Source organism: Hippoglossus stenolepis, chromosome 23, assembly GCF_022539355.2.
Source record: "Hippoglossus stenolepis isolate QCI-W04-F060 chromosome 23, HSTE1.2, whole genome shotgun sequence".
Taxonomy (NCBI): Eukaryota; Metazoa; Chordata; class Actinopteri; order Pleuronectiformes; family Pleuronectidae; genus Hippoglossus; species Hippoglossus stenolepis.
In genome coordinates, this window is record NC_061505.1 from 15839653 (window position 1) to 15860933 (window position 21281).

General features: G+C 40.7%; 1 protein-coding gene across 10 annotated transcripts in view; it reads left to right on the plus strand.

Annotated features, from left to right (window-relative positions):
• Positions 1-5703: 5703 nt before the first annotated feature.
• ehbp1l1a (EH domain binding protein 1-like 1a) overlaps positions 5704-21281 on the plus strand; it is a 42909-nt gene continuing 27331 nt past the window's right edge. For 2 of the 10 annotated variants that reach the window (XM_047338765.1, XM_047338769.1), the window contains exons 1-14: positions 5704-5980; positions 13917-13974; positions 14229-14324; positions 14433-14486; positions 14594-14772; positions 14934-15079; positions 16354-16422; positions 16673-16912; positions 18258-18428; positions 19476-19673; positions 19790-19933; positions 20492-20707; positions 20905-20964; positions 21047-21152. In XM_047338765.1, coding sequence (XP_047194721.1) covers positions 5877-5980; positions 13917-13974; positions 14229-14324; positions 14433-14486; positions 14594-14772; positions 14934-15079; positions 16354-16422; positions 16673-16912; positions 18258-18428; positions 19476-19673; positions 19790-19933; positions 20492-20707; positions 20905-20964; positions 21047-21152 — 1841 coding nt within the window. In that variant the 5' untranslated portion in view covers positions 5704-5876. The remainder of the gene's footprint in view (positions 5981-13916; positions 13975-14228; positions 14325-14432; positions 14487-14593; positions 14773-14933; positions 15080-16353; positions 16423-16672; positions 16913-18257; positions 18429-19475; positions 19674-19789; positions 19934-20491; positions 20708-20904; positions 20965-21046; positions 21153-21281) is intronic. The other 8 variants (XM_047338772.1, XM_047338773.1, XM_047338766.1 and 5 more) reach the window with 7 other exon arrangements.

Below are 21281 nucleotides of genomic sequence, written 5' to 3' on the forward strand. Positions count from 1 at the left end.
ATCCTGGTCCCATTGATTTAGTGACAGCTCTTACTATGGAAATGAATGGTGTCAGTCATATTGAATAGGAGCCTGGAGGTTTGTCATAGTAGTAACTAAAAGATGAAGTCATTTGTAAACAGTCCATTTCCTGCCTGTAGTCCACTCACCAGTTGGTGTGCATCCTGCTTTGGAGTTCAGGGCATTGCAATGTCCAGAGAGTGAAGGTCAATATTGACAGGTGTCCTCAATGCATACCTTGTTTGTTTTTCTTTTTACACTTATGAAAACAAAGATACTAATGAAGATAGTACAAAACCTCAAACATGGGAAACCATAATAAAACATATCAGTCTACAACTGATTGCAGGAAGAAGTTGTGTAGTGCAACCGCTCTGCCAGGAGTCCTAAATTAAATGACACATTTTTACTGTCTTGAATGATGACAAAAATTGTTTTGTCTCTGTCTCTGTCATTGTCATGTTTTTGTATTATTGTCAAATTGTAATTAATGCATTCTTACAAAGTGGTTTAAATTTTTATAATTCGAGCTTTGCAGCTTTGCAGCTTTTCAGTCTGATTTAAAGAAAAAGGTGATATAACCATTCTAGCTCCAGAAGTACACTACCGTTCAAAAGTTTGGGGTCACTTAGAAATGTCCTTATTTTTCAAAGAAAAGCACAGTTTTTTTCAATGAAGATAACATTAAATTAATCAGAAATACACTCTATACATTGTTAATGTGGTAAATGACTATTCTAGGTGGAAACGTCTGGTTTTTAATGAAATATCTACATAGGTGTATAGAGGCCCATTTCCAGCAACTATCACTCCAGTGTTCTAATGGTACATTGTGTTTGCTAATCGCCTTAGAAGACTAATGGATGATTAGAAAACCCTTGAAAACCCTTGTGCAATTATGTTAGCACAGCTGAAAACTGTTTTGCTGGTGAGAGAAGCTATAAAACTGGCCTTCCTTTGAGCCAGTTGAGTATCTGGAGCATCACATTTGTGGGTTCGATTATACTCTCAAAATGGCCAGAAAAGAAGAACTTTCATGTGAAACTCGCCAGTCTATTATTGTTCTTATTAAGAAAGGCTGAAATTGCTGAAATTGCGAAGGAAATTTCCTACAACGGTGTGTACTACTCCCTTCAGAGAACAGAAGAAACGGGCTCTAACCAGAGTAGAAAGAGAAGTGGGAGGCACAACTGCACAACAAGAAGACGAGTATATTAGAGTCTCTAGTTTGAGAAATAGACGCCTCACAGGTCCTCAACTGGCAGCTTCTTTAAATGGTACCCAAAACGCCAGTGTCAACGTCTACAGTGAAGAGGCGACTCCGGGATGCTGGCCTTCTAGGCAGAGTGGCAAAAAAAAGCCATATCTGAGACTGGCCAATAAAAGATTGATATGGGCAAAAGAACACAGACATTGGACAGAGGAAGATTGGAAAAAGTGTTATGGACAGACGAATCAAAGTTTGAGGTGTTTGGATCACACAGAAGAACATTTGTGAGACGCAGAACAGGTGAAAAGATGCTGGAAGAGTGCCTGACGCCATCTGTCAAGCATGGTGGAGGTAATGTGATGGTCTGGGGCTGCTTTGGTGCTGGTGAAGTGGGAGATTTGTACAAGGTAAAAGGGATTTTAAATAAGGAAGGCTATCACTCCATTTTGCAACGCCATGCCATACCCTGTGGACAGCGCTTGATTGGAGCCAATTTCCTCCTACAACAGGACAATGACCCAAAGCACACCTCCACATTATGCAAGAACTATTTAGGGAAGAAGCAGGCAGCTGGTATGCTGTCTGTAATGGAGTGGCCAGCGCAGTCACCAGATCTCAACCCCATTGAGCTGTTGTGGGAGCAGCTTGACCGTATGATACGCAAGAAGTGCCCATCAAGCCAATCCAACTTGTGGGAGGTGCTTCAGGAAGCGTGGGGTGAAATTTCTACAGATTACCTCAACAAATTAACAGCTAGAATGCCAAAGGTCTGCAATGCTGTAATTGCTGCAAATGGAGCATTCTTTGACGAAAGCAAAGTTTGAAGAACAAAATTAATATTTCAAATAAAAATCATTATTTCTAACCTTGTCAATGTCTTGACTATATTTTCTATTCATTTTGCAACTCATTTGATAAATAAAAGTGTGAGTTTTCATGGAAAACACGAAATTGTCTGGGTGACCCCAAACTTTTGAACGGTAGTGTATACTGTCACAGTAACTTTTTGTTTGTTTCTTCCTGTGGTTTAATGTAATATGGAGTCCCACAAGGCTCAATATTTGGCACGGTGGTATTTCATTTGTATGTGCTATGTTTTGGCCATGTTATATATCTTTACAAAATTGTGTTCAAACCCATTTTCTCTTGAAAATACAATAAACTTATTTGACAATTCTGTACTTCATAATTTACGTTCAAGCAAAGAAAAAGAGAGGAAAGTAAGGATCTTGACTGTGGCCATCGAGCTTTTATCCAGGACACCAAAGACCTGGAATTAACTTCAACATTTTTATTAATTTTACTCTTTCCAGTTATTTTAGTTACCTGATTCTCACATACCATAACCACAGTTTACTAGCTGTCATAATTGTATTTTCCTTAACCAGTAGGTACTACATTTGTTTTTTATTGCCATGTATTTTGTGAAGCACTTTCTAACCTTGTTTAAATAAGAGCTATACAAATAGTTATTATTATTATCATTACCATAGTTAGCATGTAGATATACTACAGAAAGCAGCAGAAAAACCTGTCAGAATGTTGGTATTGGTTTTAAAACCCTTTCCAGGTTCCACAGATCCACTGCTACCATGACTGCAACCTTTAAACAACAGAATTCTGATTGAAGGAAAAACTAAACAAAGTTTCGACAATTGCCATAGTATCATCTCACTACTTGGACCACAGACGACTAACTTATAGCATTCGGTAACAAATCTAGGAAGTATTTTGATCCAACTCTGACCAATGCTCCCAAAAACACAGCAGTGCACTACGTGCACTATAAGAGAACAGACTCCCTCCCTGAAGGTCTGGGTTCTGCTCACAATGGGAGATGGACAATGTCCTGCTACTCAGCATCATCCAAAGAGTCTGGATGCAACCAGGTCAGGTACATCCAACCTAAATAGATCACTGTAAAAAATTGCAGGACTTAGAAACTGGCCTACTCTCCCAGGATAAACTCATATCCAACATGTAGACAGCTCCATATAATGAATGGTGGAGATGATGGTTGTAACAATGCTCTTGTTGTTTTGTTTATTTGTTATTCATTGATCATACTTACCACAAACATACCATAGAGGAAGCAAGATGGGAGGAATCCTCCTTTTCCCATACCCCTTTGTTTTGTGTGGGCATTCTGTTGTGACAGTCTTACTTACCGCATGTCTTACTATGTTGTACTCATAAAAAAAAAGCACAAATTCCTTGTATATACAACAATATATTTCCTATTCTCCATTTTGTTTTCACCGAAGAAGTTTCACATTCCCTAGATCACATTCAAGATCCAGCAGTGTGGAACACCATGTGCTTTCTTTTAAATGTATTACTCTGTATTTAATGATGTCCTCATGCATGTTTCTTGACAAATTTTGTAGTTTAGTATATTTTTATGTGCATATCTGAAGCATTATGCTCAGAAATAAAATTAAGAACATACCGGCAGAGCTGGAAATGTAATTCCCTGTCGACCTTAGAGCATTTCTGTGTTGAGTTTATCATTATTCATCCATCTATTGTTTGCCAACAAGGAGAGTCATGTAGCTCGACATCCATGCAGTGTAGCCGTATCGTACCACTGCAACTGTGGAGAAGAATAAACATTCTATTCTCTGACTATATCAGCATGTGCAGTGAGTAAAGCAGTGGACCATGACAGCTTCTTTACGCAGCTCCAAAACAAAAGTCTTATTTCTGGGGATTATGACAACTGAGAGTAGTGTAAACACTCCTCCCTGCAATGTATTGAATGTTTGGAACCAGATAAGAACACATTCAGAGGCTGACCCAGTTGTCCAGATGGCTGGTAAGAAAACTGTGATCCACAGAGTCAAGAGATGAAATGTCAAGATCAAGATTAAAAAAAACAATTCATTGTCAACCCTGTGTTTCCCAGAGTCGCAAGAAACACACCCGCCTGCCCAACAGACAGACAGACAGATTAAATGAAAATGAAAATGAAAATATAAATTGTTGATATGAACTCTTTAAATGAATGTTTATCATCCAGAGTGTAAACATGGTGCCCCAACCTCCCCCCTCTGTGTGTGTCTGTGTTAGGATGCAACATTATATTACCAGCTGCTCTGTGTGTCAGATTATTAATAGACCCAGAGCTAAACTGGAAAAGTCCCTCCAGCTGAGAGGGACTCATGACAGGGGAAACTTTCCCCCACAGTTCTGTTCTGTGCTCAGTCCATGATAATTACCCTCAACATCAGCTTCATGGGAACTCAGTAATCACTGTTTGGGTTAAGAGCATTTGTGCATGTTACTGTTATGACTTCCTTGAGTTAGATGAGTCATCTGCAGCAGTCGGATTTAGGCAGGGAGGAAATGCCATTTCACTATGTCTAGCTTCATTATAAGTAAGCAAAAAAACAATTATGAATTACTGTTTTCTTAAAATTAGGCCTTAGAAGATGAAACAAACAGTTCCTGCAGGTGTTGATGACTTACTGTTGTGACTTTTAGCTCAGTAACCCTTTACTATCACTAGATTGGTGCTTTGTTGACTACAACATCACATATCTACAGTATCTCTTTATTATTGTTTGTATGAAATGTTGTATATTGCCCACAAACCATTTGGGCTACATCAAGCCAGCTATAACAAACCCTCCGTGAAACAGGAAGTATTGACCTTCAAGTTTTAAAATAAATGTCCGTTTTCAAGCGTTTCCATATTTAGTTGACCGAATCAAACAATGAAATTGGTCAACTTTAATAATACATTTTTGACTCATCGGTTCAGTATACAAGATTTCTAGTAACTTTAGAGAAAGAAAAGGTAATTGCTGTCCTGGCTCCTAAATGGTGGAATGAGCTCCCCATTAACATCAGGACATCAGAAAGTCTACACATCTTCAGCCGCAAACTAAAAACACCCCTCTTCAGACTATACCTTGAATAAAAGTTTAAACTAACAATTTAGTAGCACTTACATGGCACTTACTTATAGCACTTTGAAGAAATTGTACTTTCTTGATTCTTGTTGTTCTGGGTTTGTACCCTCATGGTTGAATGCACTTATTGTAAGTCGCTTTGGATAAAAGCGTCAGCTAAATGAAATGAAATGTAATTTGTCATCAAAATGATATAGACAACACTTTTCACTTTTCACTTTTCATTTTCTTTTTCGCCTTTGACTGGTGTTTGTAATATTTTGTCACATGATATTAAACAAGATGGAATTTGTACACATGTATTCCACTTTTGTCGTACAATGTAACGGATCAGATTACGTAAATATGAATTATCTTAAATTTACAACTTTTATTTTGATCTTTTTTTGTTGTTTTAACACTTTAGCCTATAATACCCAGCCTTTCGGGTTGGGGACAGAGCTCCGGTTTTCATTTTGTTGCTTAATAAAAGCGCTTGGCTCAAATGCCTCTGACGTGAACGCTCTTTTGTGCGTGAGTGCTTTTATTTTGAAAGTCCTCAGTGCTGCTGTGTGTGTGTTCCGGGGAGCTTGACAGCAGCTCTGCCCAGAGGTGCGTGTTTGGTCCGCGGACAGTGAGACAGTGTCGGACCCCGGTGAGGAGAGGAGCTGTCAGAGAAGCAGGTGGAGTCTCCATCCATCTACCGACCCCCCCCCACCCCTCTGCAGGACACACGTTCACGTCGAGGACACCATGATCCCACAGGTCTGACCATGACGTCTGTGTGGAAGCGGCTGCAGCGGGTCGGGAAGAAGGCGTCCAAGTTCCAGTTCGCCGCGTCCTTCCAGGAGCTGATGATAGAATGCACTAATAAATGGTGAGAAACCGTCCCAACACTTTAACTGGCGTGGTGGAGCCGTGCTGTGTTTGTGAAATGGATTCAGAGCCGTGTCGTCCTCCCGCTGTGGCACCGAACTCTTCTCAGAAATACTAACATTTAATTATTTCTGCGGAATTGTGTGCGCAATACGAAACAAAATGGCCTTTGAGGGACTATTCGGACGCCGTCCTGTTTCCAGCTCACACACCGAGCGGGACATTTGTTAGTGAAATGTGTTGGTGGAGTTGTTATCCCATTATTACATCGGTACACGGCCACAGAGGGGCGGGACGCTGAAGTCCTGAAGTGTTCGTCAAAGTTGCCGCTTGAGCCTCATGACAGGTATTCACCATCGTGTCTGGATCTCCTGCTCACGGGACACTATTCTTATTCCCCCTTAAAAAGTCTGCGTCTTCACCTCATCAGTAGATCTGACCGAAGTGTGCAGACGCTCCCTCTCAAAGAACCGTCTCCTTCTCTTCAGAGAGAGCACGCCCCATTACTTCCGCGTCTGTTGTTTTTATATTAAGCCAATGCAGTTATCACTATGTGACATGGCACCCTGTGTACTGGGAGTCATGTAACCAAGTTGTATTGGCATGAGTGATGATCTCTGGGAGGACAGTCCGAGTCAGGTGCAGGGAGGATGTGGTCATCATCAGCACCTCCAGGATTTCAGATCAAGGGGGGTCAAGCCCCCCCCCTCCCCTCTTGCACCAAATATATGTTGTCAGGTTCAAACTTGTTTTTGTTTAGCCCATATTTGTCTCTCACTGTTGCTAGTTATTTGTGATGTACAAATAAAAAGGGATCCCACAGTGTCCCGGGGGGATGAGGTGATTCAGAGTACTGACCCACTTTACTCAGCTATCACATTATCACATCCTGGTTTCTACGTGTTATTCACTTGTGCTGAAAGAATTAGTCGGTTAGACTATCAACATGAAAATGAAAACTATTTTCACAGTTGGGTAATAGTAAACATGATTTTTAAAAAGAATCTGTTGTAACGTAGCACAGCATTAAGCTTGGTCTTAGTTTCTTTTCTAGTTTCAGACTGACGCAGTTCTTATTTCCCTGTCCAGCTCCCATGGTGTTTAAATAGCACATGCTCTTGCGTCACCCGTAGGTTTGTGAACTTCCTTTTTGACATAAATGACATACACTTTTTTATAGTTAGACACAAGCAGCAAGACTCTGGCCTGGATAGATATACAACAATTTTAATTGATACCATTTGGGCTTATTTAAGGCTTGAAAGCATTTATTTCAACTGGAGGTGAATTACAGATGGCAATAAACTGCTGCCCGTGGGGCCTCAGGAGACACTATGATGAGATTACTGCTACAGAAGAGCTCACCCTTTAAACGTGGATGTTTGGTGACTGACTGATGTTAATGAGCTTCCACCTTTCTTTATGCGTGGTCATTTTTACAAGTAAATACAGCTGAATTCACAGCACAGTTGTCATCAGGATTCTATCAGCGCAGCAGCTTGGATATGGTTGTGAAGGGCCTGGTGGTTAACACGCTGTGTTAATGGGCCACGTCTCAGCCACTGTTTCATACTTGTTCCATTGTCTTGACAACAGAAACAGAAAAACATGTCTACAAGAACAGCTTCACTGTGCATTTGTCTTTTAAAAAAAAACATTGTGTATTTGAGCACAGCGTAGCAAACAGACAAATGGCTGAAACCAGCTGACAGTAGCCAGTAAGAGGTGATGTCATAAATATGTAGCCTATTACATCATCTAGCTACATTTACCTGACTTTTCCCGCAGGGTATAGATACTTTCCAGTAAACGTAGTAAATTCCGCACATTGACCACACACGGTCCAGACATATACCTGGTTGTTAAACCAAACCCTCGAAACAACCAAGAGTAGGAAGTTGATGATGTGGAGTTTCTTCTTAGATCAAACATTTTGTCATTATTTAAACAAAAGAGTCAGTGTGATTGTGTCAACAAAAGAAACTGAAAAAAACTGCCACTGACCAGCAGAGCAAGCTGTGCACATGGTGTGGGTCAACGATCAATCAATCAAATTGTATTTGTATATCTTATATTGACAAATCACAATTTGTCTCATAGGGCTTTAACATGGTGTGACATCCTCTGCCCTTAACTCTCAACAAGAGTAAGGACAAACTACCCCAAAGAAACGTAGAAACCTCAGAGAGAGACACGCGTGAGGAGCGATAGATGCTGCGTTAAACTGAACACATCAACATAATTACTATATTTACAACGCTGATTAGAAGTAACCGTTTATAGCATAATGGAAAGATGTGTCAATGTTTAAAGTATGTATACATAAGAACATGTCTGATAGAGATGAAGAGAGCAGAAAGGGTAATTAAAATGGAGGAGTTATCGTGAGTATGTGAGAAGGCATATTCTTTATCAGCCGCCACCATGTTCATGATCCATCAACAGGACGCCAACTTTCATCACATGAATGTTTTTGATACGAGATCACATTTTGGAGGATGCCAAAAGAATATTAAGGTTCCATGTTGACCCCTTATTTGAAGTATTCAAATTCATAGGCAGGAGAAAAAGGAAATTTGCATCACTTTCTTATTTTCTGCACGCATATAGGAAGTTACTGGTAAAACAGGGTTTCTAAATGACCACTCACATCTCCCCGTATGACCTCTTGCACTGTGTTAGTGTGGTTAGTGTTTGCGCTGTCTGCCTGACAGCCTCAGTCTTGGCAAGGCAGGAGTTCCTTTAATTCCATTATCATTACGAAAGGAACAGTCAGCATGTGTTTCCAATCTTCCAGCCCTGGCTTGTTTAGTGACCCACCTTCCTGTCACTCTGTTTATTCACTTTTCATGACGTATCATACACAGCGACCAGTTTCAACATGTTTTTGTTCCTGTTACTTTCTACATAATGTGTGTTTCACCACGTAGTCTTGTATTGATATACTTTGCTTGGTCTGTGCTACAGTTATGTTCCCCATCAGGTATAGAAAGTCAACGATTAGACAAATAAAATGTATAAGCAAGACTGAAATGAGAGTGGCCTGTGAATGTAAGACAGACAGCACAATATAATTTGTTGCTTAAGTTTATTTTGTCATTTGGGTGCGGAGGGATCTTTTTTAGTTGTGAATCCCTTTCGTGTTCGTGTTCCAACGTGTGTATACTTACCAGCTGCTGCTGTTTCCTGTCCTGGAGAAGATGGTCAACATTCCATCAAGCCCTTCATCCACTGTTGGCACTGTACTTAGTTAAATGCCCACTCAGTCCTCTTCCGTTACTTGGTATACTACAAGAGGATGGTGGACTGGCCCCAGGCCCCTGCTGTCAGTTTCTGCTGCGGCCTAAGGATCTGGTTGTTATCCTAGGTATCTTCTGGTGTGTATGTGTGTTAACTGGCTGTTGGTTTCATTGGTATATTCTTCAGCTCCAAGGTTATCAGTACATCTGGTGTTTGCCTTCCCAGGAACTTGAGGAGGACTTTTCATATACCTTCCATGTCTCCAAAATTAAACCAGTTAAAGGGAGGCCCCTGGCCTCTATTTGCACAGTCAGGGTAGGTCACTAAGGCACTAAGGACGAGGACAGCAGTAGTTGAGAAGATGGGAAGTCTGTGGTTCTCACCAAATTGGTAGGACTCTCCAATGCAGTACCTTGAGGGGAGGTACTATCATGTCAGCACACTCTGCAGAGGTTCTATTTTGCATTCTCTCTCATATGCCTCTGGTTGTAGATCCACTTACCTTGCAGGTACCTTGTTGTTCCCACTACCAGCATCAGCTTACCTCGTCTTCCTGTACACCTGTTTGCCTCATTACCCTTTTAGGATATAAAGTACTCGTGTAGTTTTAGCATTCCAGTCCAGCTTACTACATCTTGCCTACCTAATTTAGACCATTGTCTGTACCTTTTCAGCCTTCTCCTCACCTGATTTGCTTGGTTATTAGGGACCTTGCCTGACCTAAATAAAGTGGTTCTTGAGTTGCCTTTGACTGCATGTCTCACAAGTCTAGCCTTTAAGTCCAAACATTAGTACAATATAAATTATTTTTAGCTCTCGCTTCACCACAATGATCAACTCCTTGCATGATGGCACACTGAAACCTTTTCCATTCTCCCCTCATGTAAACAAGACCCCAGCTTAATGAAAAATATTCCACTTAAAGGAATGAAGGCTTAATATTGATTTATTCCATCCAAGTAAATACAGCTGAAATCACAGCACAGCTGTCACCAGGATTTATAATTATCTCATAACTTTAAAGAATTTTCACATAAATACAGCTACATTTTGATTTGCTATCCTGTGATTACGACTCAGTAAGCATTATATTTGTTATCAGTCGTTTGTGGGTTGGTGGCTGTGGCTCAAAGGGTAGAGCAGGTCGTCTCCTAACCAGAATGTCGTCGGTTCCCCAGATCCTCCAGTCTGCATTCTGTGACTCTGGGCAACATACTGAGTCCCAAATTGCCCGTGACGGCTTTATAAGCGTGTGTGATAGAACAAGTTCAGCACATAGTAGCACTGTAAGAATTTGTGAATGGGTGAATGTGTGTTGCACTGTAAAGCGCATTGAGTGGTTGATAAAGGACCAGTGCTATATAATATAATATATATAGTCTATTTACTATTTGTGATTATTAGATCCAAACAGCCACACTCGCAGCTGGAGGGGAAAGCCAGCCATCATAGAAAAGGAGGGAGATGTACAATAATTTAAAAAAATGTGTGACTTCATGCAGTCTTGTTGTGATGTTGTTGTAAAGTCCTAAAAAAGAAGCATGGGTTTGTTGGGATTTGAAGCTTCTCAGGAATATACATTTGTTGGTGACCTACAGGAGACAACACAAACAGTGCACTTGTGATTACGTGACAAGAATGTGTAAAATGTGGATCAGCTGGACGCACGCTCTTTCTGACCTGATTAGCGAAAAACCATCTACATTCAGAGTATGATGGAGTATCAGACAAATTGTACAGTCTGGGAAAACTATTTAGAAGTTGCATGGTCAACAAACTCACTCACATCATATAACCTCCCCTTACTTGCTAATGCTAAAACAACACTTACCTCAAACTGATGCTTCAAACAAACACATATTTATATAATTGTAGTTATTTACAGGCCCTGAGTCTGATGTGCGTGTGTTCTGTGTATGACATGTATTCTGTATTGAGAGGCTGCACTCTACAAACCACTAATTTACAGACTACATGGGCTAAAGACACTTTGTACGTTAGTAGGTCAGCCTGTTGCAACATCGATGTCTATGATAAATGGCGCAGCAGGTGTAGGGTTGCATTTAAGTCCCTGTTAAGATCAGCGTGACAGGCATCTATTTCTGTTCACTGTCTCACTCTCACTCGTCTGTTGCTCACAAACTTTCTCACCAATTCAAACATTGGTTATCCGAGTCATGCGACATAAGAACGAGGCCTGCAGGCACACTGTTGTCATGACAGTCGGACCAGTACGACAATGTGACACTATTGATTCAGTCTGTTTTGTATTGAAGCAGCTGGTATTTGATAATTTGCATCAATGTCCAATTTTTACGATGTCATTTACTTGCTGTTTGTTCATCCATCCATTAATTATGTTTATTTATAGCTTTTTGATAAAGCTATTAATATTTAGTATATTTATTGATTTATTACAATTGACTCCTGCCACCAGGTAATGCTGCTGCTGCTGAGTAAGAATTGAGTGAAACAGAAGAAGTAGGAAACTTATTTTGTTGTTGTACATGTGTTGTATTAGTGAGAGAAGGAAAAAGTAGTGGTTTTATGCAGCAGAGAAAAGTGTGTGTGTAGAACTAAAGGTCTTGTACATTAATACAACAGTCCTGCAGTCTCTGGCAGCACGCAGAATATTCTTATATTCATATCTGAAATGTTCTTTTTGACTAGGAATAATTTAATTACAGATATTTGCAATATGTATGGAGTTATTTAATGTTAAAACAGTCTCTATTGACATTGCACTGGGATGGATTCCCATTGTAGTCTGTTCCAGCTAGTTTGGACCATGTACGTTCACACATACACCTCTCCCTGGGTTATACTTTCAAAATGGCAGTGCGTGTCCGAAAGGATTGCCGCATGCTGCACTGTCTCCATCTGTGTCACAAACAGCTGCTGCCCCACCATTATGCCACTCACTCAACACGGTAGATGCAAAGAGGTGATCCTCATGCTCGCAGGTAGGGCTGGGCGATTCGTTCAATTTCAATGACGTGACGGTGGGACCGTAGATTGTGATTGTGGACCATAGATCCTGACGATGGGTCGTGAATCAGAGATTGTGACATTGGATCGTGGTGGCAGCTGATCGTGGATCGTAATGGTGGATCCTGATGTGGATAGTGGTGATGGGTGCTCGTGGTGGTTTCTGATCATGGACTATGATTACAGCAAGTCTGCTTGATATACAATATGCCTACTCAGATATTCTACCATTACTAGCAATAACTCCTCCATTTCAATTGTCATTGCTGCTCCCTACATTTCTATCAGACATTTCTTTTGTGTATTAATACTTTAAACATTGACACATATTTCTATTATGTTAAAAACTGTTTATTTTAATCAATGTTGTAAATACTTTTATAAAAAATAATCTAATAATTCATAATTAATTAATAATATATCATATTAATATACAAATTTTTACATGCAGCATTTTGGTAGTTTTTCCTTACTCTTGTTGAGGGTTAAGGACAGAGGACGTTCCACCTTGTTAAGCCCTATGAGACTAATTGTAATTTTTTAATATGGGCTGTATATAATTGATTGATTTCTATTATGGCTTTCAACAATTATGAAAGCCAAGTAATTGACATATAACTTTTATGATCTCAGTTTTGTTTTGCAACAAGGCTCTGATTTTGTCTGGCCTTAGGTAGCCCAGGCCACACTGCCTGCATGAGCGGTCGTCTGTTGTCCACACAGGCAGCGTTTCTGGCAGTAGCACTGCTATGTGAGGTTGCTGGTATAACAATTGTATTTCCTTGAATAAAAGTCAGGTTATGTACTCAACCAAATGCCAGGACACTACAGTGACCCACCGCTGTAAAATTCATGCTGCCGCTGCTTCAGGATTGCGGCAGATGCACATTATAGGCATGGTATCCTTGTACTGTGTTGTATTACCCTGCCGCATGTCCTCACTCCTCACTCCCCCGCTGATCTGTGCTCACTTTGACATGTTTACAATAAACACCATCACTAATCAGAAGTTCTTAGGACACCTATAGTACTTGAAGTATACTTTGAGTTTGTCTAATTCACTTTGGAGTTCATGAGACAGGTATTTAAACACATTAGCATGAGTCTTAAGGTGACAGTAACAATCCTGATTCATGATCAGACATCACCAATAAATAACTGAATATGTGTGATCGGCAGTTTATGTCAAGAGACAAGCACTCACACACACACACACGCACACACACGCACACACACGCACACACACGCACACACACGCACACACACAGCACACACACACACACGGCACACACACACACACTCCTGCAGACAAGAGAGAAGTTCTTCCCTGCCCACTCCCTGCCAGTGTAGACACTCTAGTCTGTTACGTAACATGGGCGCAGAAATGATTTATTGTTCAATAGACGTGTAATGTTTCCAAAGTCAATGAGTAACTCAAATAATAGACCAATATAATCATGAGGGCAGTACTGGTGACTCTCATTTTATAATTTTTGTACTGCCTAATGGAAATGGAAATGTACCATCAGTGGTACATTGCTATTTGCTGACACTCAGTGTGTCAGTGTGCAAAACTATTTACTCAAAAATGTAAAAATCACAATATTCCAGCCCGCAGAAGAGTAAACTACGGACACACAGGCATACAGCAGGCAGTGAAGAAAGATAGAAAAATGTATATATACAATTGTGCTCTTCTGTGGTTTCAGGCAACCAGACAAACTGAGAGTGGTGTGGATCAGGAGGAGTCGACGTCACAGCACAAAGGTAATAAAGCAAAGAAAAGCAAGACATACAGTGGAATTCAAGTTTTAGTACAATAGCTCATTTTCTTTTCATGGCTCTCGGAGTAGAGAGTACTCAAATACTGTTAAATCTGCTCTTGATTTTGATGCATCAAGAGGTTGAAATTTCTTTTTAGTTTTGTAATTTTTAAAGTGTGCAGAGGTTAAACGACAGTTCATTGAAAAGTTAGACAACATTGAGATTTAATCCTTTGTTTCTGTTACATTTTCTGCCAGCTCCACAGTTGGCAGCCAGGGATTCAGAACCCCTACAGAGGCCTGGTGATTTGGCAGGTTCCAGAGAGTTTAGACGTCTCTGTCACACTCTTCAAGGCAAGTCTCTTCTTATTTGTGGCTGATTCCTAACGTGAAATTGGTTAGTTATTAATCTGGACACGAAATGGCATGGCTAAGACACCAAGCAATCATGTTTTTCAACAGGAACCCACTGCTGAGGAGTTTGAAGACAAAGATTGGACTTTTGTCATTGAAAATGTGAGTCTGGTCCGTCCGTGATATCCTTAGTCGTGGTTTCATATCATTTATTGAATGGACTTTTAATTGGTAGACTCAGATGATGACGAAGATGGTTTATTCTACAGGAGACAAAAGGCCGCAGGAAGGTGCTGGCATCAGTTGATGTCAATATGAAGAAGTATGCCAGTGCCACTTCGGCCCAGTATGATATAACACTGAAGCTCAAACCAATGTCTGTCAAAGTGGTGGAAGCCACGCTGAAACTCAACCTGTCCTGTGTCTTTCTCAAAGAGGGGAAGGCCACGTAAGTCATCAACTCATCTATTGAAGACAGTTGTACCTCAAAGCTGTGTAGTTGTATCGAAGAACTTAAATCCGCAGTTAAAGCCCAGAAAAAAGTTTAACGACCAATAATGATATTTTAATAAAAAAAGTTGTAAGAGAATTCTTTTTCTACCCCCACAGGGACGAGGACATGCAGAGTTTGGCCAGTCTAATGAGTATGAAACAGAGCGACATTGGCAACCTGGATGACTTTGTTGACAGCGATGACGAGGCGGGAGAGGAGCGAAGGGGCAGCTTTGGAACTGGACATGCTGCTCATGTTTCTGGTAAGAATAGGAACATTAAATTAACAAGCAATATAAGATGAAACCGTACTAATCTGTGAGATTAGTACTTTAAAAGAAATGACTGGCAGATTATGTCTTTCATAGTCTTAATGGCCACTCAGAGCACTTTGCATCAGTGGTCACATTGAGATACATTTTCATACTGCTCTTCATTAGCAAACACACTGATGGTGCATTAGTATATTGCTCAAGGACACTTCGACAAGGGAGAGTTTTTTCTCTCCCCAGTTGCCAAGTGCATGCTCATTGTGGGAGCTGTTGGGTTTCTCTCTAATAAGGTCTTGACCTAAAGTGCCTTGAAATAATGTATCTTGTGATTTGGCGCTATACAATTAAAACTGAAAATGAATGGTTCTTGTGGATTCGGTATCATATATTTAGCGGGCAAATGGACAACTGTCAGACCGTCTGTGGTTCAGGAGGTAGAGCGAATCATCCACTAATGATGAGGTTGGTGGTTCAATCCCTGGCTCAATTCTCCCTATTCCTCCATATCCATAATACCTCATGTGTTAGTGTGTGCTATATGAATGTGACTAATAGTGTGAGGTGATAGAGTTGAGGAAAACATGCCTTAAAAGACGTTTGAACAATATTGATAAATATTTCCTACGGTTGGAAGGTAAAATTTGAATCTACTGAATTGACTGTCTACTAAAATGGCTAATGCGAAAGGGGGTCATGTGATAGGAGCCTGACGAATCAGCGAAGGCTTTGTTGGGACTAAAAAGACCCAATCAGCAAGCATTTGGGAGTGTCTATGTCATCATTTCCAAACATCTCTGTTTCTGCCCCTTCCAGACTAAAATGCAGCACCGGAGTTTTCAAACTAAAATGGGGCCAGCATCACTTCCAAACATCTCCGTTGTAACGGCTCTAGAACTCTGGAGTAGTGTGGACGTCAGACGTAGCTGATGTGTTTTCAAACGAAAACGTAGTAGTATGGATGTAGCAATAGACATAGCCAGTAGCATAAAAACACGAGCATTAACTTGCACATGTGTCTTTAGAGATTGGTCTTAGATTGGTCTCAGCACAGCAATGCATTACGATTTGCAACGTACACACTAAGTTATAATTAATAGGGGTCATTTTCAGCCTCACCTCTGTATTGATTAAGAAGTTGGAAAACGAAGATTCTCCTGATGTTTTTTTTCTCAAACTGCTGCTTCCTCTCACGCTTCCTTTTTAAAACTTACCTCTATATTCTTCAATCTTTCTGTGCCCTGTAACCTTTTATCTTCCTCTAACAGCTTCTGCTCTTTCTACTGCAAGAATACATGACCTGGCTTGGAGGCCTGCAATTCAATCAGGCCCCACAGGTATTTTTTTTTTCTTTTTCCTGATTTACTCTCCCACCTTTTTGTTGGGATCCTGATTGGTCACAGAATTCCATCTTGAGGCCTTATTATATTGACATACAGTGTGCAAATCAGATATGTAATGTGAAGGTTTTTCTCTTGTCTGTAGTTATTGTGTTGAACACTAGTCTGATGATCACTGACCATTTCAGTCGTCCACTCTTTCATTTCTTCTTTTCCCTGTCCATTTCATGTCTTATCTTTGACCCAGTGATGGATTGCAAAACGTCTTCTGGCATTTCCTCCACCACCTCGGCCCCATTCCATCCTCCTCTGCCTGAACCCCCACACCCCTCTGTTCCATCCTCTTTATTGCAAACCCACACACGACCACCAAGCACTAACCAGCAGGCTCGGCCCTCCCCCTATGCCTACTCATTACCGGCCTTTACACGTGCTCACCCTCCTGCACTTCCGAAAATCTTCCAGCCCGGTGCCGGATCAGGTATCTGTGAGCAGATATTCCTCATCCTTTGTCCCTTTTTACTTTTGGATCAGACTGTTTTGGTAGATATTAAAGAAATACCTCTCTGTGTTGTAGAGTTACACTTGAGGTTTGGACAAAATGTCTACAGTTAAGTGTTTGGTCAACCTTTAATCAGGCTTAAAATCACAGTTTCTGGTTCTTTTTTTTTATATAAGAAGTCAGTGTATGTGTTCAGTGAAACTTGTGGTGTGTAGCTATTTAACATGATCCACATGTTTAATTGGAACATGCCACCCTCGGCTGTGTCCATCGTATCTCCGCCAAGGAACAAATTGAATGTCCTCGTTTTGAATCCTTGAGCTTCACCCAGGCCGACAAATGATTCCTCATCATGTGAGATTTACTGGCAAATTTCTGAATGTTCCATTTACACAGCAGTGTTCCACAGTCACTGTAATTGTGTGTTCAGGAATGTGTCTCCATCGGCAGCCAGACAGTGCTGTTGCCTGGCCAGTGAGGTCAAGTCATATAAACTGCACTGGCAGACTCTGTGCTGTTATAGTGTGTTTTCACATTATGCTCTGATCTCTTTTGGAGAGGTCAAGTGGTTTGCAAATGATTGCGAATGTTAATATTTTAGGGAAACAGCAGTGAGTAATTTTATTTTAGGGATAGACTACTACTGTATGTAGTAAATAGTACGTACAGTATAAGGCTATATGATGCTGATATATTCCTAATCCTTTTTTTCTGTCATGTTTATTCTTCTGACTATAACCTTAAACCTTAAACCTTCCCATGACCTTAAACATTGCACAGCACTGCAGAGTAGTTCAATACAAGCTTACTTTAGAAGCTGACTTAGACCTTTCACTTTTACTGTACAGCTTCTGTACAAACAGTTTTAAAGAACACTTTTTTCTACATCACCTGAATTAAGTAGGTGTTTAATCAGATGTTAATCTCAAATGTAAAATTACCAATGTCCCTTATCCTCCCCATGACAAAATAGCTATTCTGTAAGCCTTGTCACTGGTTAACTGTTGGTAGTATTTACAATGAAATTTATTGTCAATAATTTAAGCAAATTGTGACTCTAAAAATGTATCAAAAAGGACAACAACTTATCTAGAAAGTGCATCAATCAATTGCAATGCCACACTATAATTAAAATTCTTAGTGTGAGACAGCACTCTGGGTGGATTTTATGTATTTGTCTGCATCTGTCTGTTTCTGTTTGCAGTTTTACTGGCTGTTAACTGGATGTATTTTTAGTTTATTTCGCCATTTTCATATCTTTCAATTTTTCTTCCTGCCCTCCCCTTTCTGCCATTTCCTGCCTCTCCTTTCTTTTTATTGCCCATTTCAGCTCCTCGTAGGCCCCATAGCTTCCATAGTGACTCCTGTCCAGCTGAGGGCTCGGAGGCCCCGTTCTTTTCTACCTGCACTTCTCCTGAAGCCCTTTCCACCTCTTCTGTCTCTGCTACACCCTCTGATCAATCTCTTCATCCCCCTTTTTTCTCTGGTGCTTCACAAACAGGTATTTTGTATTTCCATTAAAATAGCCAAAGATCAAAAATATATTATTTTCGTTAATCTGCTTTTAGACTAATTCTGTGTTAATGTTCAGTGCAAAAGAGACCTGAGCTTCTATTAAAAGACACAGTTCAAAATGTATGCTTCTGCACCATTGATAGCTGTAGCCAGAGACTATTTAATTTTCTAGGTGCAGGTTTGTCCTCCCTACTCTCATGAATTCAATATCCCAGGAAAAGTTTAGACATTTATTCAGATTTGGTACAAACGTTCGCTTCGAGTCCAGGATGATTTGATTAGATTTTGATTGTCAAAGGTCCCAGGTCATGTACTTGTCAAACCAGTTCTCGGACAAAACTTGACACAAATGCCCTATAGAATAAAATGAAGTGATGTCATCTTCACTGTGACATCATAATGTTTTGCAAAAATAAGTTTGTGTCCGTTATTCAACAGAGGAACAGAGGGGTAGCAATATTTTTTGCAACTTGACTAGTGTGTGGAGACAAACAACTACAAGGCTGAAATTCGAGTTATCCCAGTTTTCAGCTTGTGAATACCACCACTGACGACATCATTTGGTTTTGCATACTTTGCCTCAGGTCGTACATCGGGTTTACTTTCTATGAAACATGTTTTTGCAAAACATTATCGTAAACTTGGTCCAGTCAATTGGACAATAGTCAAACAAATAAACTTAGATTGTTTTCTTTTGGAGAACTAGCTAAACTAGTGAGTTTTTTCGTAAGACATTTGTAACTATTTAGCCCTTATTTAGCATTCGTGGTGAAACCATGAGAGGCTACAGTTGCCTGTCTGACATTTCAATATCTGATGACAGCTCTGTTCCTTAGTTGCCTGGGCTAGAATTAAAGCTTCCTTACACTTACTGGAGGAGCTGCTTCACAGCCCTGCATCTTGGAGGTCTCGAGAGCTTTTAATGTAACAAGCAAAACATTTTTATTTTATGTGATTTTAAGCTTATTATTTTTCAAATTAAAAGTTTTATGCAGCATTAGTCTTACCATCTGTTCCCATCTTCCTCTCTCAGCATGTCCTACTATCTGGAGAGCGCAGAGCGTTCCTTCTGTTTCTTCTGTCTCCTCCTCCTCATCAGCTCCTCCCACCTCCTTCCCTATTTTACTTCCACCACCTCCTGTTCCACACCCCAAATCTCTTCCCACCTCTGCGGGGGGGCTAGGCTCAGCCCTCACCAGACCCACCAGTCTACCATCTGCCCCCGAGACAGGTACAGGGACAGAGATACAGTGTGGCCCTACTACGCTAGTTCATACTTTGAATTTCACAAACCTGTTGCAAGTTTCTCTATCCTCCCATGTTTTTTCATTCTCATCTATTTTCCAGCTCCCTGGCAGAGTGAATGGAGGCCTCCTAAATGTCAGGCCCCTCTAGCACAGAAAGACCTCTCTCCAAAGTTTCTTCACCTCTCTGCTAATGATCCCAGAGAGCCTGCAGTGCTGCCGAAAAAGCAGAGAATAGAGATGCCATGTAATGCTGCTTTTTCAAGCCTGACATCCTCACTTACTGATCCGCCTGAGCCTCCCTGTTTTACTTTTGTCCCTTTCATTAATTTTTCTGCTCTTACCTAAACCCACTACCTCGTCTCCTGCTCCTACATGTAATTTACCAATACTGCATGTTGCCTTGGTTCATTCTCACTACTTCAGCTTTTAAATTCGTAAAAGTGATCTGACCCGAGATCAGTCTCTTGCCAACTTTCATTGGTTTTGTTGTCAAGCTTCACCCAGACATGCACGTCAGTATGTAAGTGTGATCTCAGATCTAAAAAAGCTCCATTTGAACAACCACATTAATAATCACATCAGCTAACATTTTACAAAATTGCTAACTTTTTAAAACTGTCTTTTACTCTTGCTCTTTGTTACTTGACACATCAGTGCACTAACATTGGAGAAAATGCCCACTGAACTGATTTTTGGAAAGCATACTCAAAGTTTGGGTTATTTATATCCCTTCATCCGTTCTTTCCCTCCTGTCTCCTTTCTTCCTCTCCTTCCTGTCATGCCTCTGTTTCCTCCCCGTCAGCTTCATCCTCTCTGCCCATTGATCAGTCTTTGGAGAAAAAACCACAAGGAGGGTATGGATTTGTTCCTTCCTCGAGACCGCAGGCCACCCCTGTTGTAGAGCCCTCACTTCCTCCTCTAAGGCCTTCCTCTGCTCTAATTCTCTCTGGGCCTCCTCCTCCTCCTCCTCCCCACACATCCCAAACTGTCATAGTCTCCCCCAGTGACCAAGATACAGGTACAGAATAAAAAAGGAACAAGATTCGCATTGTTCCTACATGATTACTAGCAATAAAATAATTGACCAAATACATCTGACATGCAAGCTCACGTCTCCCTCTGCTGGTTGTTTATATTTGCTATGCACTGTTCATTCTGTAGTGGCATATAAACAAACTTACTGGCTATTATTTATAATATTTCCTTTTCTTTTAGAGTTCAAAAGACAGTTGAGCACACTGAGTGAAGAGGATAAGCAGTGCACAACGCCGACAAGTGAGCATGAACACAAAATTAGGTAAATTAGAATAAGTGATACCGACATAGAATGACTACAACTTCATATTACGTTGTTCAGCGCCTGATCCAAGGGCCCCGACCAGCCGGATGACTGAGACGTCCAGGGCTTCAGATCGGAAAAGAGATCTGCATTCTGGAGTTGAGGTTCTTAAGACAACACCAGGGTGAGTAAATATGAGGCCACTTTGTTTTATCAGGAATGGTGTGGTGGGCATGGCTGCTATGGAATTACTGACCCCAGAAACCTTTGACACACCAGAATTTGTGGCGTCAAATGTTTTTAATGAGCTGCG